Source organism: Notamacropus eugenii, chromosome 2 (genome assembly GCF_028372415.1).
Source record: "Notamacropus eugenii isolate mMacEug1 chromosome 2, mMacEug1.pri_v2, whole genome shotgun sequence".
In the NCBI taxonomy this organism is placed as follows: Eukaryota; Metazoa; Chordata; class Mammalia; order Diprotodontia; family Macropodidae; genus Notamacropus; species Notamacropus eugenii.
Genome location: NC_092873.1, coordinates 423,968,656 through 423,996,649, shown reverse-complemented (window position 1 = coordinate 423,996,649; position 27,994 = coordinate 423,968,656). Strand labels below are relative to the sequence as shown.

Below are 27,994 nucleotides of genomic sequence, written 5' to 3'. Positions count from 1 at the left end.
AACAGGAAGGCCCAACTCTCCTCCGGCCCCCTCCTTCCTCACTCAGCACACATGTGCTCACAGCAGATAGAAGAAAACACCGAGACTTTGTGGAGTATTGCCTACCTGGAATAGCAGATTAGGGGGAGGGGAAGGGGTTAGGAGGGAAGACATGAGAAGACCTTAGAAAACATTGAGTCCAACTGTTGCATTTTATGGATGAGTAAACTGAGGCCCAGAGAGGGGGTATGACTGGGTTTAGAATCCACACTCACCCCATCGCCTCACTTCTTCTCACAGTGGGTAAGATAGAGAGCTGGAACATAGCAGCAGAGGGAACTGCTTCAGGGGAAACTCATTACTGCATTAAAAGGAAGTCCATGAGCATACTGTATGGTGGGTGCTGGTCACCCAAAATCTGGCCAAGTCATCCAGGCAGCAGTGATATTGTGCAAAGAACACAGTTCTGGGAGACAAGAGGTCCTGGATTCTATCTTGGATCTTCTAACTAACTAGTTATATGGCCTTGGGAAACAATACTTAATCTCCAGGAGTTTCAGTCTCCTTATCTGCAAAAGGAAGGAACTGGAGTAAAGATCTTTCTCCTGATAGAAAATAAACACCTTGAGGGCAGGGACTACATTTTTTTTTTCTTTGTCTCTCCCTCCCCTGTCCCCTCCAGCTTAGCACATAGCAAGTGTGTCTGACTTTCTGTGAAGGAAGGGTGGGGTCCCACTTCTCAAGACAGTCATCACAGTATTCTTTCTTCCTAAAGAAGAAGTAAGTCATTTGGGGAAACTCATCAACCATTTGAGAGGCCAAATTTAACTGTGAAAACAGTGATGTTCCTACATCCTCACTACTGTCATGGCAAGTATTGGCTGTAGACAGAAGGAGGAAAAAGGAATGAAGCTTGTCAAAATTTTAAATACCTTTTGTTTACATTCATTAGTCCAAAAACAGAAGAAAATATCTCACTATGTATGCATTTATAAATATCTGTCTGCACACCTACAGTATGTTTACTTCCATGTTTATATACATAGGATGTAAAGATCAAATGATTTTTTTTTTTCATTTTAATACAGAGGTCCTGAGTTAAAGGAAATCCACTAGGTATTCATTTACATTTTCAGAAACAATAACTTACGGTAATGATCCCTTCCCTGGCTAATATACCCTGTCTTGTGGAAAGATACCCTCTCAACTGACCTTTTATCTCAGGGACTTTACAAAGGATTCCAAACAAGTACATCAATCGGCACTAACTTCCCGGTCTGGCCAGTGAAATAAATAAACAAATAAGAGAGCACCAAAGAATCTGTCTCCCCCCACCCCTCTAACCCCCTCCCCTGCCCCCTGCAAACACACACACACACACACACCTTGGAAGGGACAGATTATAGTTTGGGGGTTTTAAAGGGAAATGGTTACGTTGAGATAGAGACTGAACTTAAAAGATTGGGCAAACTAAAAGTTCATCGATCCATAGGACGTGTCTCCTCATGTGAATCCAACTCCAAGGGAGAGAGGGTTTGAAATGGCCAATATAACGTCAACACTTTTTTTAAATCATACAAATTATATTGGGATGACTATGACATCTCAAACATTATGACAGATTGAATGATCTGTCAAGTCTTATCCATCTGGAAAGTATCAGAATTGGGGTATATGCCTGTCATCTAAGGACTAAATGCTGAGAGGCAATATGGTGGCAGAAAAAAAGCACTGGTTTTAGTTGGATGATCTGAATTTGAATTCAGGCTCTGTTCTTTTATTACCTGTGTGACCTTGGGCAAATCAATTAACTTCCCGAGGGGGCCTTAATGTCCTCATTTTTTATGTCAAATGAAGGAGTTGGACTACCTGACCTGAGTTGGTCAGCCACATCTCTGTGTTCCTATGGTCTGGTGGGATATTTTAGGTTCCTATGTATTTTGTGACTTCTTTTAAATGTGATTGTTTTATCTGGCTTTTCTTTTTTGTTCTCTAAATTATTATTTTTGTCTGTTGTGGATCCCAAATGTTTTTTTCTGAGTGAAAACACCTGGAATTTATAGTGGGAATAACTGGAGAAATATGATTCAGTTGTTGGAAATTTCACTTTTAAAATTTTTATTCAGGATCATATCCGTTTTGCAATATAAGGTCAGACTTATGTCATCTCTTCCCAACCCCCCATCCCCAAACAACCACTGTAGAACTCAGGAGTCTGTGGTTTCAATAGACCTCAGTACTTTCCTTGTAAGATTCTATTGCGAAAACTCCACTGAGCTGTCCATCCTGTGTTCTTATGCTACTATATATAACAACTTTACATAAAAGAATACAGGACTGCCATTTTTAGAAAATGCAGGTGCCATATAAGCCTCTTTCTGAAAGAAAGAACTTAGCTCAGTTTCCTTTGAAGAACTGGAGACTTGAAACTGAAAACTTTATTAATGCCATTGTCTCCTTGTATCAGCAGGTTCCAGAGAGATTCCTGGAAGTCGCACAGATCACATTACGAGAGTTTTTCAATGCCATTATCGCAGGCAAAGATGTTGATCCTTCCTGGAAGAAGGCCATATACAAGGTCATCTGCAAGCTGGATAGTGAAGTCCCTGAGATTTTCAAATCCCCGAACTGCCTACAAGAGCTTCTTCATGAATAGAAATTTTCAACAACTCTTTCTGAATGTATGAAAAGTAGCAGTCCCCTTTGGATGCCCAAGTTATGTGTATCTAAATTTTGATTTCATATCCATGTGTATGAGAGGCATAGATATGTTTATGAAATCAGCTGGTAATTCTGCCTCCTCCTCATGAACTCTCTCTTTTTTTTTCTTTTGTGTGGTTCTGTTGCAAGGGGATACTGAATTGTCCTTCTGCCTTCAGTTTACTTTTTGCCCAAGGCCCTTAACATTTGGAGACTTAAATGGGGTTCATTTTCAGGGAGAAGAATTTTGAAGTGGGTAAAGCCTGTCTTAGCAAGGTAGGGCATCATGTATGGGATGCCTCTGTTAGATACATGGCTTGCTGCTAAGTGGCATTTTGGCCAAGGGAAACCAGCATCCTGGCACACTACTGTAGACAATGAAGTTTCCTCTTGTTTTCACTGCTAAAAAGGTCTGAAACTCTATGGAATCACTATTTAAGCTTAGTTTTATTTTATTTAGCTAATCATGTTGCTTTTGCTTTCATCTCTAAAATCAGCTAATGACATTTTTAGCAGCTCATTGCCTAAAGTGATACCCCCAGAAGACCAGATTTCCAACCATAACAAAACAACAAAAAGCTATCAACCTTTTCCTAATAGAAATGATGACTACCCCCACTCCCAAATTAATGAATTAGCTGCCAGTTTCTTATTGAGGCAAACCAGTTTTGCACAAGATTGGTCTTTTCAGGTTGAGACTGGCAACTCATGCATGATGGTCTAGCCACTTCTCTCATTTTACAGTATGGTCCTCTTGTTAAAAAAAAAAAACAAAAAAAAACCAGAACATATTTCATTCTCCACAAAGTAAAACCTAAACCTTTTCTATTTACCCTCATCTTGCTTCAGATACTAAAAGGCACACAAGTTTCCAACCTACTCTTTGCTCAACTTTGCTTAAAGTTGTATAAAAAAGATAATTCTTCCCATTTGACATTTAAGTTCTCTCCCCTCCCCTGCATATAATTTTCTGAATTACCTTTAAACAGGAAGAGAAAACTAATCCCATCCTGGACGTTCAATTCCTGGTTATGCTGGAAGCTTTTTTTAATAACAAATAAGTTTGCTTGGACTTCATCTTGTTAGAGGAACACATATAAGAATGACCCTCTCCCCCAAAAATGATTTTTCAAATTCACAAGCATTTGTTAAGCACCTACAATGTGACAAAATAAGTCATATAAACAATCTCCCGCTGTCTTGATGGATATGCAAAGTGATGACAACCTCAGTTTTTCCTTGCTTTTCTGTGCAGCTTTTTAAAAATGAATGATATGCTATCAGTCTCTTCTAACACAGAAGCTAGTGTTGACCAAAATATGAGTAGAGTGAGTGTACAGTATAGTAAAGTTTGGGATTAACCTAAGTGACACTATTTCAGCATAATGTAAGAAAGCTAGCTGCTAGTTCTTTGTGCTTTCTTCAATGGTTCTCCTTTTTTTTAAATTATTTTCAAAATTTCAAGTGTATACTGTCCAATATTTACTTTAAAAACACATCTGATGGCATTTATATTTCTTTTTTCGGATTTCTTTTTGAACAGATGCAGTAAGAATTTATTGTTCACTAACATTCTCCATCCCTCCCCCCTTCATCAAGTAATTTGGTTAAAAACAATTTTCAAGAAAAGATTCATTAACAAATCTGGTATTTAGATCATAGGTAACATAAATATGGCATTTCCTTAAGTTTTTTTTTTTCTATTCCAAAATTGCATTTGACTTTGGAGAGTGAAAGTTTACCCATGTGACTAAAGAGCTGACCTGATCACTGCAATTTCACTTCATTTATAAATACTGCTGATAGACAGAAATGTATGAAAGCTATTATTGTCAGCACAAAGCCTTAAAAACCTGCTGACTTCCAATTAAACAGCCCAATCCTATGATGCCCTGTCATTATTCCCAAGCACAGGCAGGATCCCTGCCGTATAGACAATGAAAACAATAACATGGGATGAAGTGCCAGCAGCTTCAAAATGAGTCAAACACAAAACACATCTTTTCCAGTGCACTTTTCTTAAAGGATGGGCACATCAACAGGATATGCATCTTTTTTTCCTTAAAAAAAAAAAATAAAGTACAATTTGGCAACTGTGACATTTAATATGTATACAATTCAGTCTGCACTATGTAAAGATCAACTGGTGGTAGTCCCCTCTTCAAAGTATTGCTACCCACAGGAGATGGTGATCTGCAGGCCCAAATTAGCATCTAGTCAGTCCTTGGCTGTTAAAATGTCATTGACGTGGTGTTACAACACTGCATTGCCGCTGACAATGGGAAAAGGCAAAGCCATACTTTATACAGACTCTGTGAAAGAATTGCTATGTACTTTCTTGATCTGGAATGGAACTGATCCTTCAATTACAATGAGTTAATTTTTAAATTACAATTCTGCCCCCACCTTCTCCACACACACTCTCCACTGTTCCCCTCCATCTAATTTAATTAAGCGAACTTAGCAAAACTGCAGATTCACACCTAGATGCTGTTGCATTTATCTAACGAGAGTAATAGACTCTTGATCTTCACTGAGGCATAGAAATGATTTCAGAGTAGAAAGTGAATCTGAAGGAAGCATTTCATTTCTTGGTCACTTTGCTTTTGGGGGAGGGGAGTTCCCCACCCAGAGCAGCCATATTATCTTATGCCTCTTAGTACATCAAAAATGACAAAAATCTGGGTGATGAAACTCTTATTTGATTGAAAGTGCAAATTACCATCTTTCAGATGGTATGACCACTCTCCCTAAATGAAATTTGATTAGGTTGTAGGAGACTATTTTTTTTTTTGTGGTGGGGGAGAGTTTAGACAGAGAAAAGAATTTAAAGTCCATGTTGAAATGACCACATTGCCATTCATTTTCTGCTAATTCTGAGTTTTTTCTGCATACACACTTGAGGTTATAGTCTGTGCCTAGACCTTAAATGCACCAGCGGAAGGATTAAAAAAAAAATCCTTCAAAATACCAGTTTTTTTCCCACAAGTACAATTGTTCTTGTGCCTTCTGTGGCTTTCAATTTCATCTTTTAGACTTTTATTTCCAATTAATACAGCTGCAATAAACACTAGATTTTTTTTCTGGCTGTTTGACATAATGTTGATAGCTATGCATATTTTGTGTCTTTTTAAAAAAAAAACAAAGCGGCAGACTACGTTTTTGAAGAAGAGAATTTTTAGAACAGTTTGATAACGCAAATTATTTTTTTCCTCAATTGTTTGAGCAGCATTCAAGTTTTGAAAATTCTTGTAGAAGCCAATTTTTTGTAACTGTGGTGCAAATCTTGTGTTTTCTTAGCCTAAAGAAAAGTAGTATAGAAGCAATATTTCATATGATGTGCTATATATGTGTATGCAGAAGTATACATGTGTATAGACACATACAGAATCTATCTATCTATATATATATATATATAATATGCGTGTGAAGTGAAAAGCTTACCTTTTTCCTATCTAGATTTAAGATCCTATTTTAGACATCTGTTATGTTTTGTGAAAAGAATGTTCTATTTGCAACTGCAAAACATTTAATTCTTACTGTATCTCTGGTTGTTTAATGAGAACGTTTCACATTAAATGGTATAACAAGTGGAATATGTTAGAATGTAGGCATTATTTAAGGAAGTGTTCACCCATAGATATTCCTGAGGTTTGCTTTGTGCCTCTGAGTATTATTTAACTAAAAGTGTTTTAAGTTTGCAGAATCTTTGTTACTGTACCAGGGAAGTGGGTGAATATCTTTGAAAAAAATACAAAAACAGAAAAATAAAACAAAACAAATCCAAGAGGGGAACTTTTATAAAGCAATGTACATAGTTAACCTTATGGCTGTTCTTGCATAATACATAGATTTTAATAATGACATTCTCAAAACATCTGTTGGATTTATTAGGAACACGTCAGTAACTGTATAGATAGTTGAAAGCATTCTTCAAAATCCAGCTTCTCTACTTTTAAAAGATAACAGTCTCTTTCATCAGATGTCAAGGACAAGGGTGATACAGTTTCTGTAAAAATTACAGATTTTTTTTTCTATGTACATGAAGTCATTTAATAAGTAAAACAAAAATTTCTTTTCCATAGGTTAATGTTAAGATATAAAGGTGAAGATATTTGTGGCTTTAAAACTAGGATTTTCACCAGCAGCATTGACAAATTTGTAAAATGAAGAGTGGTTTACAGCATCCCCAGAATAAGCATTGTACATGAGAAGTTAGAGCAAAACTGATTTGCCATGTGTATTATAGAGTATTCATTGGTGTGACTAGTGCAAATGTTTCCTTCTGGTACCAACTCTGTGTTTGAATATTCCAAGAGGCATTGTTTTCAAAAAGCTCCCCTTAAAAGAATGTAACTGGTTTATATGAGTATCAGTTACTGTATTGCACTTAACTGTTATGTTGAAGGAAATGCAATTTTGTTTTCTGTAGAACTGTTGGTTGTAAACCATCTATAAACCGAAGCTAAGAAAGGCTCATTCAAAGCTGGGATTAAAAAACTGGTATTTTTTAGCCTTTGGGTCTTCTTAGAAACACTCTTTGTGTGGGATTTGATGGCATCTGAACTCTTCAGAGTCTTTTAACCTAAGCTACATTACCTTCTCCCAAATCTGCCATCCAGTGAAATGCAGTGTGTCTAAGATGGAGAAGCAACCAGGAGACATACAATTCTTGCGCTAGCCCTCTCCCAGGAGGGTTTATTCATTCTGTATTTTGGGAAAACATAGGTCCTCCCCATAGCAGGACAAGTGTGTCTGAGTTGCCCCCTATAAAATCAGAACTCAGAGTGAGAGAAACCATATGGAGTTGGACTGAAAGCTCCCTAGAAGAGTCAAAGGTTAAAGTTCACACTGGTATCATCCCAGCCATTACTCATTTGTATATAGTTACAAAACGTGACAAGACACTGCCTTTATATTATTTAGCAATATGTTGTAAATAGCATTAAGCTCTTTTTTGTAATAAAGACCCTTTAATTTGAAAATAGTACAATAACTGAACTGATGAAGTCAATTTTTGAGTTTGTTTCGTTTTGTTTTGTTTTTTTTAGCTAGAGGCAATTTCAACTGTGGAATTTTTTTATGTTGTTGTTGTCTATTGTTCTAAAGACTTTGCATAATTTATTGGTTTAATTTATCCTAATTTATTTGATGAAGGTGTACAATTTTGTATTACCAAGGATGTACTGTAATATGAATTGATGATATGATTAAAAAAATGAGATTCCCTGTCCATATTAAATAAATTTTTAAAAGGTGCAGTAGACAATTGATTTTAAAGTCAAAGTGAACATTTTAGTTTGGCAGCTACTAAATTTTAAAACAGGAAAAAAAAGACGTTGTTTGGGGGTAGGGTGGGAATGGGGTTTTATTTTGTGTGTTTTAAGCTTTTGTATACTCTCCAAACTTTGACCTTTTTGCTTTGTACCACTTAAAGGATACAGTAGTTCAATTGCCTTGTGTGCCTTCCATCTTCTCTTAAACTGAATGTATGTGCAGTATATATGCAAGCTTGTGCAAAATAAATATAAATTACAAGCTCATTGATGTGCTTTGGATTTTTTCTGAAAATATTTTTAGGGGATTGAATGTGGGGTCGAGGTGAACTCAGGACAACTGATGCAATTAGAATGACAGTTATGGTGTTTATCCCCTAACATTCTGGATGGTAAAACCTGACAACTGGGCCCCGAACACTGATGATACAAATGCCTTTTGTTACCGGAGCAGTTTGATTCATCCAGATTTCACGGTTTCCAGGTAACCTCCTATTGCCACAAGGTTGATTCCAAGGACAAATTTACCTTTGTTTATCCCTTATGAGGAAGAACACAAAGCCAGGTTGGGTCAACCTCCTGTTATAATTTTCTCCGCACAGTTTCCAGTTCCAGATGATTCAGAGGAAGACGTAAACATGACCACATTTCACCGACTTGCTAAAATCATAGGATATAAAGAGGCAGCCTAGGATAGGAGGCACGATAGAATACAAAAGGACAATAGACCTTGAGACATAGAAGCCTTCAGTTCAGCTCTTACACTTCCAACTTAGGTGACCTTGGTCAAGTCATTTATTTCATCTTGGAGCCTTAGTTTCTTCATCTGTAAAATGAGGCTAGTCACGCACACACACACATACACACACGTACACACACACACACACACACACACACACACACACACTGCCTCCCTCAAGGGGTTGTAATAAGGAAATATATTGGAAATTGTGAAAAGGTAATAGAAATGTTAACTCTTCTTTTGTAAACTGTTCCAGGAGAACCTAACGCTTTCCCAACTTCTATTCTGGCAGATTTAAAGATGAAGAACTACTCTTTGACTTTTATAAATGGGTTTGGAGTAGTTGCCTCTACCCAGACTTCCCAGAGTAGTAAACATCCGTGGTTTGGCTTTAGAAAAGAAAAAAAAAAAAAACCTGCCTCTCTTTCCATGTGTCATTTGGAGAAAGCTGATGGTGTAGTAAATGGAGTATAGGACTTTGAAATCAGAGGGACCTGAATTCCTATCTGACCTCTGTTTACCTCTATTTCCTCAACTGTAAAAATGTAGATGATAGTAACACCTCCCTCACAGGGCTATCATGAGGATCGAATGAGATAATATTGTAAAAGGCACAGAGTCGATGCTATAGAAATACTTATTCCCTCTCTTTCATTACTTTTATTTAAAGTAAACTTCCTTCTTAAATTGGCAGCCAGAGGAATGAGTCGTGATTGTAAGACTCTGAGAATGAAGTGATCTGAGAGATCAAATAGGACAACGGTTATTTTATGGATAAAGAAGCCAAGGTCCAGAGAGGGGCCTCATTTAAGGTCACACAAATAGAAAATGATGAGTCAAGATTCAAACTTGTGTCCTTGACCCTGCTGTTCTTGCCATTAGCTCCTCCCTCTTGGCTTCAGTTTCATTGGATTGAATGACATCTAACTTCTCTACCAAATTTAAATTCTATAATGTGCTCACTGTCACACAGGTTCAAGCCGTCTGACCCTTTTACTCAAAACTCAGTGATGTTTCCACTTCACTGTTTTCTTCCTCTAGGAAACTCACTATTAGTTTCATCTAATTAAATTCAAAACGGAAGCATTTATTAGGCACCAACTATATGCATAGCATTATGCTGGCCACTTCAGAGGGATACAAAGTTTAACTAAGTCACAGTCCCTGCCCTCATGGAGTTTATATTCCAGCATGAGCATAAGCTATCAATTAAGATAATTTTAATACAAAACAATATATGATAAATATATTAGAAAGTTGCTAATAAGGTTTCAAGTACAGTCATCTACCTTACCAAACAATGGTAGGTCCAGTTCTAGACTCTAGGATCTTAGTGATTTCTTCCTTTGCCTGAATCCTTAATATTGTACATTTTGGTCCTTTTCTTCTCTTGTCAGACAGAGAATGCCTGAAAATCAGTGGAAGAATTTGTTAAGTGACATAGTAACGTGTTCATTTCTAGCCCTTTCTATCAAGGGCAATAGCCCTTGTCACCCCCCTCCAGGATGCAATGACCAAGAGTCATTACTTCAGACCTTGGGAAAGGAGAGCCTTCTACCTGTGTGGGTCCTCACAAGCACCACAAATTCTACTGCGGACATATGAACACCTCTTCCTAATGACCATCTATAACTTGTTTTAAAATGGCACAGGTAATCTTCCTTTCTAATTCATTCTAAATTGTGAAAGATGATAGTCTCAAGAAAAAATAGTATAAATTAGTTTATGAAAACTGTTATGGTTTTGTTTCAATTAGCCCTAGATTTTAGACTATAAATTATTTCACTATCTTAACCTGGGGAGATATTTAACCCCTTACGCCTTAATGATCTTTAAGCAAAATCTAGATGCCCAAGTAGCAGGTATCCTACAGAGCAGATCATATCAGGTATAAGTCAGACTACATGGTTTCTGAGGTCCCTTTTAGTGATTAGCCATTTTAAAAAAATGTTTTTGTCATTTTGAGCTTGACAAACACCGATCAACATAAACATTTTCATATATGAATCATAGAAGTGTACTAAACATGAAACTGTGAATCTCATTACATGAAGCTTTTGGTTTTTAAAGTATGTACTAAATTCAGCACCTTCATTCTTACAGCTGCCTCCCTATCCATGTAGCTAGGTGATATAATGATTGAGTCAGTAAGACATGAGCTGGAATTCTATTCAGACTTTACTAGCTATATGACCCTGGACATATCACTTAACCACTTTCAGCCTTAGCTGAATGGTATAATAATAATATTATAATAATATTATTATAATAATATAATGGTATAATAATATTATAATATTAATATAATAATAAAATGGTATAATTACAACGCCTACCTCAAATTATTGTTTTCTCAACTTTGGTAAAAAAAAAAACATTTTGCAAATCATAAAGTGCAAGTAAAACTTATAAGCTATTTTTTATAATAGCTGTTAGCTATTGCTGTGTCCCCCAGCCCCCTCTTGTTCTCTTCTGCGCATTTTAAATGCTTCCCTGATGCTGTTTTTTTCCATTACTTTCACTAGCCCCTCTCACCACTTCAGGTTTCCTACCTCCCCCCCGCAAAAGAATGTCTGAAATCCTTCCTGGTAACAAGTTAGTATAATCATACAGAACAATAGCATGTTCAGAAATGTATGTGTGACCAGAGATGTTAAAAGTAAATGAACAAAACATCAATTCACTTGACTCGATTATATTTATTTGTTAGAAGAGAGAGTTTTTACTAAGACTAGACTGTTAGGGTATATGGGAGAGTGATAGTGATGCCAAAGTAAAAAAGGAAAGGAAGGAGATGAGAAGAGAAGAGAGAGAAAAAGAGAGTATTCATGAAGCATCTAAACATATACAAAAGAAAAGCAGTTAAGTTCATCCAAAGCAGTGAAGATACAAGTTGTGTAGCGCTTATAGTATCAACTTGCTAAGTACTGGTCTTGCAACCCCAGTTACTTTTCTTATAGGAAATAAAAGAAAGATCAGTAAATCATAATGGGAAGCTGAGTGGTGCAGTAGATAGATCACTGAGCCTGGAGTCAGAAAGACGTGAGTTCAAATGTGACCTCAGACACTTACTGTGTGTCCCTGGACAAATCACTTAAACCCTGTTTGCCTCAGTTTCCTTATCTGTAAAATAAACTAGAGAAGAAAATGGCAAACCACTCCAGTATATTTGCCAAGAAAACCCCAAATGGGGTGAGACATAACTGAAATGACTCAACAACAGCAAATGACCTTACTATACTACATTCAACCTTCTTAGCTTCCAGTCTTTCTAAAGGATTCTCAATGTCAGATATCTAATGCTGGGGCATCTGGTTTTTGCTTTAAAACCACTGAAGAGTAAGGGGTTAAGTATTTCCCCAGTTTGAGTAGCATCAAAATACTAGTATATTAAAATTGATATAAAATTTTAAAAATACCTGTATATGTTTGATTCATGGCTTCATAGGCAATTCTTTTTTTCCTGCCTTCCTCTGTATTTGGGAATGTTCATGTTTGTTGATAGCCATCAAGTCTGTAGTTTTAAAAAATATTTTTAAAAAGAATGGATAAATGGTGAACAGAGCACTGGACTAACATAAAAGGTCATTTGTACTTTGTTCTCATGTATTTCCCCTCAAAACCCTCAAATGTTCCTAAGATACTTTGTCTGGTTTCTCCTCTGCCCCATTCACTTTCTTTTGCCTTCTGTTTATCTATGGATATGTGTGTAGCTCTCTATCACCCACCACTCTATCTTGTAAACTAATTTCAAAATACTTAAATTTGAGTCCTGGCATCGCAATTGGTTTATTGTGTGCTTCGGTCAAGTTCCTTAACCTTTCTGAACCTCAGTTTTAACATCTGTAAAATTGGGTGAATAACGCCTTCCCTACCTGATTCACCATCTTATTGTAAAAATAAAATGAGATAGTTATTGTCTCTAGCTTCCATACAAACTCTGGCTAGGAAGACTGAATGTAGTATAGTAAGATTATTCACTGATCTTTCTTTTACTTCCTGTAAGGAAAGTAACTTGGGGTTGCAAGACCAATTCTGTGGAAGGACCACTTTTGTTTCTCTTTGCCTTACTTTTCCATATTTCAGTCCCTTCTGTCCAATTATACAGTGATCTCATTCTGTACCAACCTTCTCGTCACAAAGGAAAGCACCCAACAGAGTCATGATAGAATGTTAATCACTTGGAATGTTACTATTCTCAGGGTCACATTATTTTAATAGAGGGCCACAAAGCATCAAACATTACTTAACTCAAAGGAATGAATCTCTAATGGTAAAACTTTAGGCACAGCACCAGATGCAAAATGAGGGTGTAAGGAGACTTTTCTAGAAGAAAATTCCTTACTTTACAGAATTTAGGTGATTCTAGAATACAATAAGGAACACTTCTATTCCTTGTTTTGCTATAAATAAGCCATATGCCCCTGGGACAAAGACAAGATTCAGTGACTTCTGAATTTAGGGCAGAATTTTGAGTACCCAGGCTTTGTAAGCCATCCCTCAATCTCTAACATCTGAATCCTAACCAAAAGCATAGACCTCCTAAGTAGCCCCTGTCTGTGTAGGTGGACCAACAGATAAAGCTGCGCCCATATCTCCTGGAGGCCTGTTTGCTTTAGAGATAACCAGCGTTTAGGGGAAGGGTTAGAGTTCCTGACAAGACTGAGGGAGATTCAGGATAGAAGCAGCCCTGAAGACCTCATCCCTTAATCGCCCTAAGCAGCCTTACTCCTGAGTGAAGCGTGGGCAGAGGAAAGCTCCTAGGTGATAATGAGCCTGGGGCTCCAAGGGCGGGAGGGAGGAACTTAAGTTGAGCCCTCCAGCCTTTCCTCTCACTTTTATTGACATCTTAATTACAATTTGACTGAGGATAGGAACTGCACCTGTAGTTTGATTAGTACAGGAAAATCCTGAATGAAGAAACTCGCTCTATCTAGATGGAGAAGTATTTCTTTTCTAAAACTTATTCTCTTAGAGTAGGTTAAGAGGTCAAGTGACTTACCCAGGGTCACACAGTCAATATGTGTCAGAGGTAAGAACTGAACGGAGGTCTTCTGACCCCAAGGCCAACCCTTTATGCCCCACTACCTCTCTCAAAACTAGAACTACAATTATTTCATAGTGTTTTGCAGTCACCTCATTTGCAAGGATCATGACTTCAGTTGCCTAGAAACTCTAAAAAAAAGGTCACACAACTGCTATTACACGGACGTGATAGACCCTTTCTACTCTGCCCTAGTAGGTCCTCACCCATAGTGTTGTATTTAGTTCTGGGCGCTACAGTTTAGGAAAGCTATTGTTGAGCCAGGCAATGTCCAGAGGAAGACGATGGAATAACGGATGAGGTCTTCAGGGCTGCTTCTATCCTGAATCTCCCTCAGTCTTGTCAGGAACTCTAACCCTCCCCCAAAGGTTGAAAGAAACAGGAATGTTTGGTATGGAAAAGAAGGCACAGAGGGATGCAAAGACTATTTTCAAGTATCTGAGGGGCTGTCCTGTGGAAGAGGGACCACATCTGTTCTTGTTAGACCCCATAGGGCAGAACTAGAAACCGTGGGTACAAAGAACAAGGAGGGAAACTGAAGCTTAATGTCAGGGAAAAAATCCTAACAATCCGAGCTTCCTAAAAGGAGCTGATACCACCCCAGAAGGGAACTGGCTCCTCAGTTACTGGAGATTTTCGGCAAAGGCTAAATAACCACTTGTCAGATCCATCATGCGGGGTGGGGTGGGGTTATGAAATGGACTAAATGACAACCGGCGAACTTTCCATCTCTGGAGATCTTTGCTTGTGTGATTCTCATTTTATGATGAGGAAACTCAGGCCCTGAGCAGTTAAGTAATGATATATAATTTATTTATATAACACTTTAGAGTTTTTAAAACTCTTTATAAATATGATCTCATCTGATCCTCACAAAAACCCTAGGAGAGAGTTACTATTATTAACCTAATACTAATCATTTTACAAATGAGGGAACTGAGACTCAAAGGGGTTGGGGGACTATCTGATGGTGGGATTTGAACTCAGGCCTGACAGACTCAAGGCTCTATCCACTGTACCACCTAACCACCTTGCTTTGATCTCTAGAATTGTTTTTAGCTCTAAATCCTATGGCCTGCTCATTACCCAGAGTCAGAGCTCTTTGCATTATTCCACATCTTCTTTATGGTTCAGAACAAAAATCTCAATTATTTTAAAGCTCTTTCCCTCCCATCTCTATTTCCTTTACCCATTGTACTCAGCCCTTGGCCTGTCACCAATCCAGTCCTTACCCTCCACAGCCTAGTGTTCAGGAAGGGAGCTACTTAGGTGGATTAAGTTATGAAATAATCTAGGCAGCATCTACTCTGGGTGAATCCATGCGGTTATTTGACCCAAGTGCTCACTAAACAAAAAGAGTGGACTATTTGGCTTCCACCCAGGAAAATATGCCTGCATCTGTACCTGTCTTGATAGCACTGGGTTCTCTCCAATTTGTGCAAGTGTTTTGGGTTTCACCAGTATGCAAACTTCTTTAGTATAAGCAGCCCTGGATCATGCCTAGAACTATTATCAAACAAAAGCATGTGCAGGTCACTTTATTATATGTCAGTCTTGGTGCTAATTGCCAGGCATACCTTTCTAGGACCATATACTTAAGACTGGAAGGAGGACATTGAATGCTATCTTCTCATCATTTCACAGATGAGGAAAATGAAGCATAGACTGGTCAAGGCACTAGCCCAGGGTCACACAGATAGTATCCTTGATCTTCCATCACCCACAGCTGTGCCACTTACATGTTCATGAACTCTGAAATCTCTCATTTGCTCAAAATCTATTGTCATTCTATTTCTCCTTTACCTTGCATTTCCAAAACCTGTCCTTTGTCTCCATAATGACTTTTCAGTCCCTCCACCCTTCTGTCCCAAGCTACACCACACACACACACACACACACATACACACACACACACGCATGCATGCACACACGCATACATGCACACATGCACACACTCCCTAACTACACTCTCCACCTTTCACCATCTTGATCTCTTGGTGAACCAGTTCAACCAGCTCTCTTCTCTCAAGTCCTGTGCCTCTATACCCTATCTCTGATCCTGCCATAAGAAGCCTCATCCTTGGATTACTCCCACTATCTACTGACTGCTTCTACTCACAAGCTGCTGAAAAAAAACCTAGAGACAATCATGAAAAGCCCCACTGTGCCCACTAGAAATTTATGTTACATAATCTCAACTGGGTCTTCTCTATGGTATGGTAATTCTTTCGTACCTCATTAGTTAACTCACTATTCCACTCACTGGAGTTGCTTTTCTCAACTTTATCATATCTCCTCATTCTCTAAGATGAGAACCATGATGCTTATTTCACTGAAAAAAAATGAGGTCATTCACTGAGAGTTCTCTTTTTCCTGTGTCCTCATTTCACATCACCCAGATGACTTATGCTACTATCTCCTCTTTCACCTCTCTCTCAAACAAGGAGATGGTCCTTTCCTTTGCCAAGACAAATTCTTCTACATGCCCAACTGATCCTGTTCCATCCTATTTTCTCTAGTGGATCATTCCCTCTATTATCCCCACTCGATCACTCTTCAATTATTCCCTCTCTACCAGCTACTTCCCTACTACCTACAAACATATCCACATCTCCTCCATCCTCAATTTGTCCATCTCCACTCACTGTCCTCCTGTATCTCTCTTAATTTTCAAGGCTGAAACCTTTGATGCCTTCACTTCCTTTCCTCTCACTCACTTCTTATTTCTGCAGTCTTGCTCCCAACTTTATTCTTTAACTGAGACTGCTCTCTCCAAAGTTACCAGAGCTCTCTTAATTGCCAAATCTAATGGCCTATTCTCAAACCCCATCCTTCTTGACCTCGCTGCAACTTTAATTATTGTTCATCATACCCTTTTATTTATGTTCTTCTCTCTATGTTTTTGTGATATGTCTATCTCCTGGTTGTTCTTCCTCTCTGACTTCGCCTCAGTCTCATTTGCTAGCTCTTCATCCAGGTCACATGATAGTAGTGAACAGACCCTTGGGTCTATCCTGGGCTCCCTTTTAGTCTCCGTCTATACTGTTTTGTTTGATGATCTCATCAGCTCCCATGGATGAATTCAATGATCCTCTCTGTCCTGACGATTTATCAGTTCTATTTATTCAGCCTTTACCTTTCCTAACCCCCAGATTCACATCTCCAACTGCCTACTGCACATCTTAAATTGAATGTCCTGCAGATCTCCTAAACTCAACAGATTCACAATTGAATATACTACCTCCTCCCAAACATTACCCTTCTTCCTAAATTTTCTATTACTTTTGACTGCATCACCACTCTCCCATTCAACCAAGTTCACAACCTATGTGTTATCTTTGATTCCTCTCTTTCTCTCTCTCTCTCTCTCTCTCTCTCTCTCTCTCTCTCTCTCTCTCTCTCTCTCTCTCTCTCTCTCTCACACACACACACACACACACACACACACACACACACACACACATCCCTACCCATATCCATATCCAATTTGTAGCCATATCCTGCCAATTTTACCTCTACAACATATCTCTGCTATGCCCCCCCCCCCCCACTCCTTCTTTCTTTTGACCTCACCACACCTGTTTCAGGCTCTGATCACCTCATATCTAAACTACTAGTTGGTCTCTCTGCCTCAAATCTCTCCTCATTCCAGTCCATCTTCCATTGAACTATCTTACTATTTTTCCTATAGCACAGGTCAGATGTCACCCTCTACTTAAAGTATTCTGTTTGGCTTTTAAAATTCTTCAAACCTTTTGTGAAAGGCCCTTCCTACTTTTCCAGTCATCTTACATTTTACTCTTTCCACTTTCTACAATTCATAGACACTGGTCTCCTTTCCATTCCTCATAAATGACATTTTATGCCCTTTCATTGGCTATCCCACAAATCTGAAATGCTCTCCCTCCTCATCTTTGCCTCCTCAGCTTCTGCAAAAGGCCTTTTCTAATCCCCTTTCAATGCTAGTGCCTTCATTCCAATTTTATTTCCAATTTACCTAGTATATTTCTTGTATGTACATAGTTGTTTGCATGTTTTCTTTACCATTAGAGTAAGGACTCCTTGAGGGCAGGAATTTATTTTTGCCTTTCTTTGTATCTAGCACAGTATCTAGCTCATAATAGACACTTCATGAATGCTTGCTGATTTATTGACTTAACTATATATAGTCCCAGAAACAGATTAAGTCTGCTTTCCAAGCACTGATCTAATCAAGCAAAAAGAAGTTCATCATCAGTAGGATGCCTCATGTTTTTCAACCTCTCCTTATACTTATAGGTCTTAGTTTCCCAAACAAGTCTCACCATCATTCTGCTATGGTTCAACCTCTCTCAGGGTCCTAAGGGCAACCCTTTTATAAAGGAGGGTGTGATACACTAGCAGTATTCACCATTTTAGTTCATAATCTTCCACTAATGTGATTCCATTTACACAAAATCAGTTACCACGACACCATTAACTCTTAAATATAAAACATATATTAATAACAATAATGCAAAAATAAGAATAATCATAACACCACAGTCACTAATATGCAGAAAATTCAGTAATAATACTTTACAGTCCACATATAAACTTGATTCATGCTATTCTACTGTTACACAGAGTGTCCATGAAGATAGAAGGCACACACTTACAGAAACATAGAAAGGAGACATATGGTGGGAAAAATCCATATTTTAGGGGCAATTCGGATCTCTGAAATTCAGGCCTTGATGCCCTGAGTCCCCTCAGGAATCATATTAAGTCACTTTTTCTGTTAACTGTGCTTCTTCTGGTTTTCACCACTCTCCTACCAGGAAAATTTATTCATCCTCAGATCTCAAAATGAATCAGTGATAAGCTCCTTTAACTCACAATCATCTCTTAAAAGATTCTGAAAAAGTGTTCTACTATCATAGTGACAAGCAGGTCACTGTCACAGTGACAAATTTAGGAAGAAGGGTAATGTTTGGGGGGAGGTAGTATATTCAATTGTGAATCTGTTGAATTTAGGAGATCTGCAGGACATTCAATTTAAGATGTGCAGTAGGCAGTTGGAGATGTGAATCTGGGGGTTAGGAAAGGTAAAGGCTCAATAAATAGAACTGATAAATCGTCCTTTATGGCAGAGAACTGTATAATTCCTGGTGTTGGCTCTTTGGACTGTGTAGACTATCCCAACCTGCTCTTTACTGGATTTTGTGTCATCCAATCCACTCTCAGCATTTTATTATAGTAAGGCAGAGCTTATAGGAATACTCTTTGCAAATAATCCTAGCCATCTCTTCATTCAGCAGAAAGATGCTTCATCCTATCATATTCATAGCAAAGCAGTTACAAAACCTTTCTCCCCTTTGCTGTTTCCTCTCAAACCAGAGAAATATGAAGTATTATCTGAAAGGTTTTATATATCTGAAAGGTAATATCTCCCTCACACCTCACTGGCACTGAATGGAAGTAGAATTCAAATCTCCTCCAAACACAAGACTGCCCAATCTTTCCTTCAGCCAGTCTATAAAGCAATTCTCTTCCCCTTACCAGGTTTCCAAATATAGTAGCTGAAGTCTTCCTGTCAGCTGACTATTCCTGCTAGTATCTTCTCACTTAGCTCCTGCCACCATCTTTTTGAATCCTGTTTTCTTCTTAACTTCTTTCATGCTTGCTTCTTTACTGCTTCTAATGGCTGGAATAAGAACTTTCTGGTGTCCAGTGACTTATATTTCTCTTAACATATAAAATTTATAAACTCTAACTTTCTACCAGGAATAAAACCAGTGGTCTTTATTTATTTTTTCCATAATCTTCAACATGCTCACATACAAAAGGGGTAGTGTTTTATACTTCTTCAATGACCAAGAGGTGGACATATTTCCAAAGGAAATGAGTCATATCTTAACATTCTTTCTATAAATGAATCCAGATACAAAGAAGGAGGTTATAGCTACATCCAAGGATGGCTCATGGGTTCTAAGAAGCTGATTTCCTTGGTTCTAGTGTGCAAACAAAAGTAACAAGTAATATTTTTGTGGGGCATTTGGGAATTTCATTTTTCAGTCTTCATGATAATATATATACAAAGAAAGCACTATGAATCAATCTATGAAATATCTATTACAAAGAATGAAGGGGGCAGAGAAATTATGTGGAGAATTTGATAATAATCTCAACATTAAATCAGCATATATTATAAATTTAGTGACTTCAAAGCAAAATTGTGAATTAGTGAGAATAGTGAGAAAATTAAGACGTATGGAATAAAAATAACAAATGAGAAAGCCTAAAGAGTTGTAGACCACACCAAATTTAAGGTAAAAATTAGTACAAACATAGAAGAAAGAATAAAAATGAGAAAAAGTAATGACATTACAGAAACCCCTGGAAGAGAGACAAAACTGCTCCTAAGCATTCTAAGCATCATACAAGAAAAACCAAGTGGATGAAGAACAGTTGTTATCCAGATTGTGTCGTGCTGTTATTGCAGACATACAAAAACACATACACACTCATACCTTTCACACACAAGTCATCCATGCTCATTCTTCCCCAATTTTTATTCTTGATTCTCCAGATCTTTACATTTCTGAGAGTAAAGACTTTTTGTTTTGCATGTGTGATTATATTTGTATTTTCAGGGCACATAGTAAGTATTTAACCAATTTTTATCCATCTAGATTTCTATCCAAGAGGGACAAGGATTAGCAGGGCAGTTTTATTACTACCAACTTATATTTAATGCATACTTCATTATAAAACAAATTGTCCATATCCTAAGTTAACGTAATATACAATCTATTCTGTTCTTTGGATATTTAAATATTCATGTTTGTTGATGTTTAAATTCAAAATAAAAAATTTTTATTTACAAAAGGAAGTTCTGTGTAAACCACAAAATACTATCGATTATGAATTTTATATAAGCTATCACTGCAGAGGAAAAACCAAATTGTGATATAACCGTTTACAAACTCAGGTCAGGGGAGTTTTTGCCAAAGAAATATTTCTGAAAATAGTTGCTCCCTTCCTATGACAATCACATTTCCCAGTTCTTGTTGGGTGGTATTTTATGACCACATTTGAAGAAAGATCTGGCCTATTATTCCTTTCTGAAAAGCCAAGAGATATGAAAAAGAGGGTAGTAGGAGTCAGGACATGGTAAGACAGGTGTGCAGAGTATAGACAATCTCTGGGTGCAATCCCAGGAGCAGTGCAGAGCAGTTCTCACATATTTAATACTAGAGGAAGTGTGGCATGGTGGAAAAAGCACAGATTTAGGTGGCAGGAGATCCTAGCTCTGCAATTTTTCTGGCTATATCATAAAAAATGAGTCATTCATTGCTCTGAGCATCTGTTTCCTTAACTAAAAAAAATGGAGATAATAACTATCTTAACTACCTCACAGAGTGGTTGTGAGGATTGAAGAGATGTTTATGACAATACTCATCAGCTGTACAAACATTTTCCAAATGTAAGGTATATGTTTGTTGGGTTAATTTGAGGAGCTGATAGAAGAGTAGAGGGTCTCATCCTACCTGATGTCCTTGTCCATGGATAAACTCTCTAAATTTGGGGTGGGATAGGAGTTAAGGGCATGCTAACCCTAGCCCGGAAATATATAATTGGGTTTCCCAGAGAAATCCATGGGATATACATGGGTTGGGTGAAAAGAACATGGATGAAGAGAAGGAAGCTGGAAGATTAGAGAGGATGACCCAGTTAGCCTCCTGACCTTTGACCACTCACTCTGAAACTTCAGAAAACAGAAAATCAATGTGCTCTCAAAGCATAGGACTACAGGGATAGAATTTTATCCATCCAGAGTATTTAACATTCAATAAATTAGTTGAAATAAGCCCAATTTTTCTTGAGAGGAAATCTAGGAGCACAGACCAAGATAAAGCCTCACATTATTAATTAACTGGAATTTAGGAGGAAAAAACACAATCTACAGCATAGCAAATAAAACCCTCTGTGCGACTGAGCAGTGCATTCGCCATTGCTAGGTGTCCTAGAGGTCAACAAACAGGGGCTTGTGTGCCTACAGAGGAGGGGAAAAATAGTGATGCCAGAGTATCTTAGATTTATCTCTCCCTCCTGCTGGTCTGGATCCCCTTCACTGTTGGCAAATATTGACTGAGTTCAAGGGCACACACTGTACAATCTGGCTTGAGAGTTAGAAAGGGGTAAAATCCTCAAGATGGTGTAATGCTGTTGTAACAAAGCCTTTATCCAAACCCAAGGTTGGTTAGGGGCCATTTCAACCCCCCTCTGACCTACCTGACATTTGTTCTACCAAAGCAGGGATCATTTTATCATCATTCATCTTCCTCTTGCCCAATCTGCTGTGACTGAAACTATGCACTTGATATATCTTGGGAGAATGGACTGAAGGGCTCAAAGCAAAAGTCATTCCAAAGCTTCCAACCCAGAAATTCCTCAGCAGGGCTCACTAAGGCTATGGTTCTCCCTAATTAAGTAAAAATTGGGCAAAGGGAGACTAAATGACTTTTTTCAAGATCACATGGGTAGTATGCATCTACTATGAGTCAGGCTCTGTGTGAAGTGCTTGAGGATATAAAGAGGCAAAAGACAATCTATTCCCTCAAGGAGTTCACAATCTAATGGGGAAGACAACCAGCAAACACACACATATAAACAAGCTATGTACAAAACAAATCAGAAGTGAATAGAAGAGGAAAGCCACTAGAACTAAGAATTGAGAAAGCCTTCACATAGAAAATATTTTAGTTGAGACTTAAAGGAAGCCAAGGAAGGCAGGAGATGGAGAGCATTCCAGGCATGGGAGGCAGCCAGAGAAAATGCCTACAGGCAAGAGATGAAGTGGTTTTTAATGAAACAGCAAAGAGGCCAGTGTCACTAGATAGAAGAGTAAGTTGTGGAGAGTAAGGGGCAAGAAAACTGGAAAGTAGAAGGCAAATTCTAGGTCATAAAGAGCTTTGAGCACCAAACAAAGGATTTGTATTTGATTCTGGGGGCAGTAAAGAGTCACTGGAGTTTACTAAGGAGAATGGGGAATGACATGGTAAGATCTGTGCTTTAGGAAAATAGCTTTGATGGCCAAATTGCCAATCCAATGGATTGGAGTGATAAGAGACTTGAGGCAGGCAGATCTGCCAGCAGGCTATTTCAATAGTTCAAGTGAAATGGACCTTCACTACTGTGGTACCTGTATTACGGAAATAAGGGAGCATATTCAGGAAATGTTACAAAGCTAAAATCAACAAGTCTTGGCAGCAGAATGGATATGGAGGGTGAGATATAGTGAGGAATTAAGGATGACACCTAAGTTATAAGCCTGAGGGACTGGCAGGGTGGTGTTGCCCTCTATAGTAATAGGGAAATTGAAATGGAGGAAGGGTTTAGAAGGAAAGATAATAAGTTCAGTTTTGGACATGTTGAGCCTAAGGTATCTACTAGACATCCAATTCAAGATGTCTGATTTTTCCTCTATCTCTCTTTTTGATTTATAAAATCCTTTTTGAGCTCTTCCAGGAATTCTTTTTCTGCCTGAGACCAATTCATATTTTTCTTTGAGGCTTGAACATAGCAGTTTCACCTTTGTTGTTTTCTTAGTTTGTGTTTTGATCTTCCCTTCATCATAGAAACTGTGTATGATCAGCATTCTTTTTTTGTTGTTTGCCCATTTTTCCAGTCTATTTCTTGACTTTTAACTTTATTTTAAAGTTGGGCTCTGCTCCCTGGGTGGAGAGGACATTGTCCTAAGCTTCAGATTTTTGTGCAGCTATTTTCAAAGGTAGTTCGGGGGGTCTGTAAGTTTTCACTTTTTCTAAGGCAGTATGCTTACTACTCTCTTGGCCTGAGCTCTAGTCTGTGAGTGACTATAAGCACTCTTTTCAGCTTTGGAACTGTGGTGAAGGTCCCCACTCCACTATGGCCCAAACTCTGATGTGCTAGTATTCCTCCTTACCCTGGGACTGTGGCCCAGGATGGCAACCCAGATCTGTGTATAGGCAATGCATCAGAGTCCTGTACCTAGTTCCAGCAAAGGGACTCCTATAAACTCCTGACCATTTGTCATCTGTGGACTAAGAGCTCCTAAAGTCCCAGCTGCCTTTGCTGATTCAGTTATACACACACACACACACACACACACACACACACACACACACACACACACCAAGACCTATTGCTGGTTTGCCAAAATATGGCCTGTGCTGGTGCACTGGACTGTGCACTACTCTCATTCTGTCTGCAACAGACCTTTCCAGCTGACCTCAGTTGATTTGGACTGGAAATTTGTTTCACTCCATCCTTTTGTGAGTTCTGTCACTCTAGAATTTGTTTTGAGGCATTAGGTAAAGTTATTTGAAGAGGAATTTGGGAGAGCACAAGCAAGTCCTTGCCTTTTCTCTGCCATCTTGGCTTTGTCCCTTAGTTCAGTATGTCTAGATGACATATGTGAGATTAGAGTCCAGCATAGAGGTTAGGGGAGGATAAGTAGACTTCAGAATTATCAGCATGGAGATGGTAATTGGTAATTAAAATCCATGGGAATTTAGGAGATCACCAAGTGAATTAGTATAGAAGGAGAAGAGAAGCAGGCTGAAGACAGAACCCTGTGGGATCCCTATGGTTAGAGGGCATTATCTGGATGAGGAACCAGCAAAGGAGACTGGAAGAAGCAATCTGATAGGTAGGAGGGAAAAAAAGAGAATGGTGTCCCAAAAAAAACTAGAGAGAAAAGAGTATCAACAAGAAGATGGTGATCAGAAGGGTCAAAGACTAAAGAGAGAGAGGAGAATGAGAATTAAGAAAAGGTCATTGGACTTGGCAATTAAGAGATCAATGGTAACTTTGGAATGAGCAGCTTTGGGGGAATGATGAGGACAGAAGTCGGATTGTAAGGAGTTAAGAAGAGAATAAGAGGAGAGAAACTGGAGGCACCTACTGTACACATCCTTTTCAAGGAGTTTAGCCACAAAAGGCAGAAGAAATATAGGACAATAATTAGCAGGGATGGAAGGATCTGGTGAGGGTTTTTTGAGGACAGAGGAGACAAGGACATTTTGTAGGCAGTAGGAAAGGAACAAGTAGACAGGAAGAGACTGAAGATAAAGTGAAAATGATGGAGGAGGCAATCTATTGAAGGAAATGGAATGGAATGGGATTACTTATGTAGGTAGAGGAGTTAGCCTTGACAAGAAGTAAGGCCACCTCTTCACATGAGATACAGGCAAAGGAATAGATAGTATCAGAAGGCATATGAGTGATATGAAATGAGGTAAAGAGGAAACTTGTGATTTATGGCCTCCATTTTTTTCCCACTAAAATATAACTCAATGTTCTCAACTGAGAGGGTCAGGGCAGGGAAAGCCATGGGAGTTTTGAGAGGAATGAAAAAGTTTGGAAGAGAAGTTACAGAGATTGGTATTGTAAATTGATAAGGAAAGAACAGTAGGCTTACCTAGCAGCAGTGAGTGCCCAGTTAAAGTTTTGTAACATAAATTTATAGTGAAACCAATCAGAATGGTTAGCAGGGTGGGTGACCTTTGTTTGGTACTTTGGAGAGGAAATATTTGAGTGAGTTAGAAATGAGAATAAGCAATTAAGTGGTGGGGGACAAGGAAAGGGGTTTAGATGAGGACCTACAAAGATGTTTAAGATATGGCCAGGTGTAAGAATGTTCATTATTGAATGGAAGACATCATTCCTCTTCCCAGAGGAGTCTGGAGATCAGGCTGGAGACAAGTGCAGTCTAAGATGGAAGATACAGTCAGATGGTTGGTTACCCCATTTCAATACTCTTCTTTCTTATGAAAGCTGGAGATTAGGCAGGAAATAAGGCAATAAGTGACAGAGATCAAATCTGCAAAGTAAGAGAGGGAAGTCCCACTACACACCAACTTTCCTCTTTCTCTTCCCTCAAGGATCTGGTGCAGCAGGAAATGGAAGGCTTGAGGTCAAAACGAAGGTTGCTCCTATTTGTACCAAAGGTTCTCCACATTGAGGTTGGGAGGTCAACCTGGCAGTGGGAGATAGAAGTTGATTTTACATGCAACAGGAATAGGAAGGTGTGGTCAGAAGAAGTTTTCCTCTTATCACCTGAGGCCAAAAAATTGGGCTAGCAATAGGAGGTGGCAGTTCCTGGAATCAGATGTGAAATTTGATCCAGGTTGTCTAACTTCAGACCCTGTGCTCCTTCTGATATACCATTCTGCCTTCTCTATTCATTTCAGTCCTGATTTTTATTTATTTAAATTTCAAAAATCTCTTTTGCCTTGATGCTGGTGCGTAACTGAATATCTAGACCTAAGTATCTTTAGGAGTCCCCAGTTTCACTGCAAGCAAATGAAGCAGATAAAGTAAACAAACATAAAGTACTCTTAATCCATGTGAATGTAGATATAATTGGCACACTGATTATGTTTAGGGACTCCTGTCTGAGGATGGCTGGAGTTGTCATTTCATATAGATAGATACTTTGCATGTGGGGCCGACATGGGAACCTCTGTTCGGAAAAATCAATAAGAATTTATTTAATCTACCCTTACTTGTGGTTCCCAGTTGTTAAGGCAAAAATTCATCTCCTGGTGGCCTACATTTTGGAGAGGAACCTCTCTCCATGTCATTCAAACTGGCCCTCAGACAATAGACATGAAGTCCATTCTAAGGCTAACTTCCCCACGGTATGCTGAGATTTCTATAAATTCCTGTGAAAGAACAAGCCAGAGAAAACATAGGACATGATAGCAGGAACTTGATATGTTAACAACCCAAAACATCAAATGGATTGACAGGCTGGAGAGTGTAGCCAAATATAAACTGCGAGCATATAATCGGAATGGCGGGGGGGGGGGTCCGGTTATTCTGTGCCTACCTTGCAGAAAGCAGGTAGCTAGGCCCCCCTCTCCTCCCACACCCACATAAGGAGGATGCTGTTCCCATCTTGCCACCTTGATATGATGACAGAAGCTCCTCTCTTAGAGACACTGGCCCTCATTCCACTGGTGGGGGTGGGGTGGTAACTGGATCACTTACAGATTCACATCAAGAGGGCTTGACAGAGATTCAGTGGCTCCAGCCTCGAGTGAGAAAGGAGGCTGAGGAGCCTGCCATCTGAAGGGTTCTCTCCCTGCTCTGGCCTTGAGATTTGGGGTTGTGGGCATGGCCTTCTGATGGAATGCTATTAAGACAGCAGGAGATGAATACTGATTCATCAACAGGCAAACATTAGTTTCATGTATCATTAAATTCACTAACAATATTTCTAATTCTGATAGGTTAATCCAGGCTCTTCAGCAGCTATTTTCCTGGCCAGTGTCAACATGAATAGGTGTTTTGTGTATACCCTAAGGGTTTGGTTGCTTTCACTTAAAGGCCATTCATCCAGGCTCTAGGTAACTAGAGATATTTCTTCTCTTTGCTGATTCCAAGTCCAGCACCCTTTCCACTATTATTCCTGATTTAGAGATGAGAAAAATTAGGCCCTGAAAAATGAAATGACTTGTCCAAGGTCCCACAGTAGAGGAGGCAGGCCTAGAATCCAAGCTTTCAAGTCCAATGTATTTCCCACACCAGCATCATCCCCATTATGACAACAGTCTTCTAGGGGAAAAACGGAGTTGATGCCACAAACCTAGAATACCATTGGACCTTTGGGGTGCAAAGTAAACCAAATGAAGCATTATGCTGCTCTACCCCTCCTCCAACTTAATAAATATAGAACTCAAGTGTCCATGAGCAAATCCCTGAAAAGAGAATTGAACCTCTTTTTTCTTCAATCCTATCCTGCCCTCCGGCCCCCACTACGTTATGATTTGGTACTACTTAGATTAACTCTAAGGTCAATAGGACTGGGCTAATTATTTAGAGCCATGTAATGTCACCAAAGTTAAAAATAACAATACATGGGAGGAACTTAAACAAGTGGCTCTCCTTAAAGGTGGTTCTCTTTCCCTAGCAAGAATTTAAAGTATCTAAATGCCTTTCTCAAATGCATTCCCTCTCTCCCTCCCCATCCCCCACTTACCCTTTCATACTATGCCATATTCAGGCTGTGGGATCACAGAACTTAGAGCCAAAAGGTAATTTGCAGACTTCAGGGATGGGGAACCTGCATCCTCAAGACTACAAGTGGCTCTCTAGGTCCTCAAGTGTAGCCCTTTGCCTGAATCCAAACTTCGCAAAACAAATCCCTTAATAAAATTATTTGGTCTATAAAACTTGGACTGCACCCAAGGACCTGTAGCCTCAAGATCACAGGTTTCTCAGCCTCAGGGACTCCTCATTTTA

The 27,994-nt window shown here is 38.8% G+C and overlaps 1 protein-coding gene and 1 long non-coding RNA gene across 2 annotated transcripts in view; one reads left to right on the top strand and one right to left on the bottom strand.

Moving 5' to 3' along the window:
- The window catches only part of PROX1 (prospero homeobox 1), a 57,973-nt gene extending 49,751 nt beyond the window's left edge, over positions 1-8,222 (top strand). Inside the window, exon 7 of the mRNA XM_072647855.1 lies at positions 2,447-8,222. Within this exon, the coding sequence (XP_072503956.1) occupies positions 2,447-2,635 (189 nt within the window). The 3' untranslated portion in view covers positions 2,636-8,222. The remainder of the gene's footprint in view (positions 1-2,446) is intronic.
- Positions 6,471-13,076, bottom strand: LOC140529303 (uncharacterized). The gene is made up of 3 exons (XR_011975492.1): positions 12,117-13,076; positions 9,992-10,105; positions 6,471-8,643 (listed from the first exon to the last, which is right to left on the bottom strand). It is a non-coding gene; the product is annotated as an uncharacterized lncRNA (long non-coding RNA).
- Between the last annotated feature and the right edge of the window lie 14,918 nt (positions 13,077-27,994).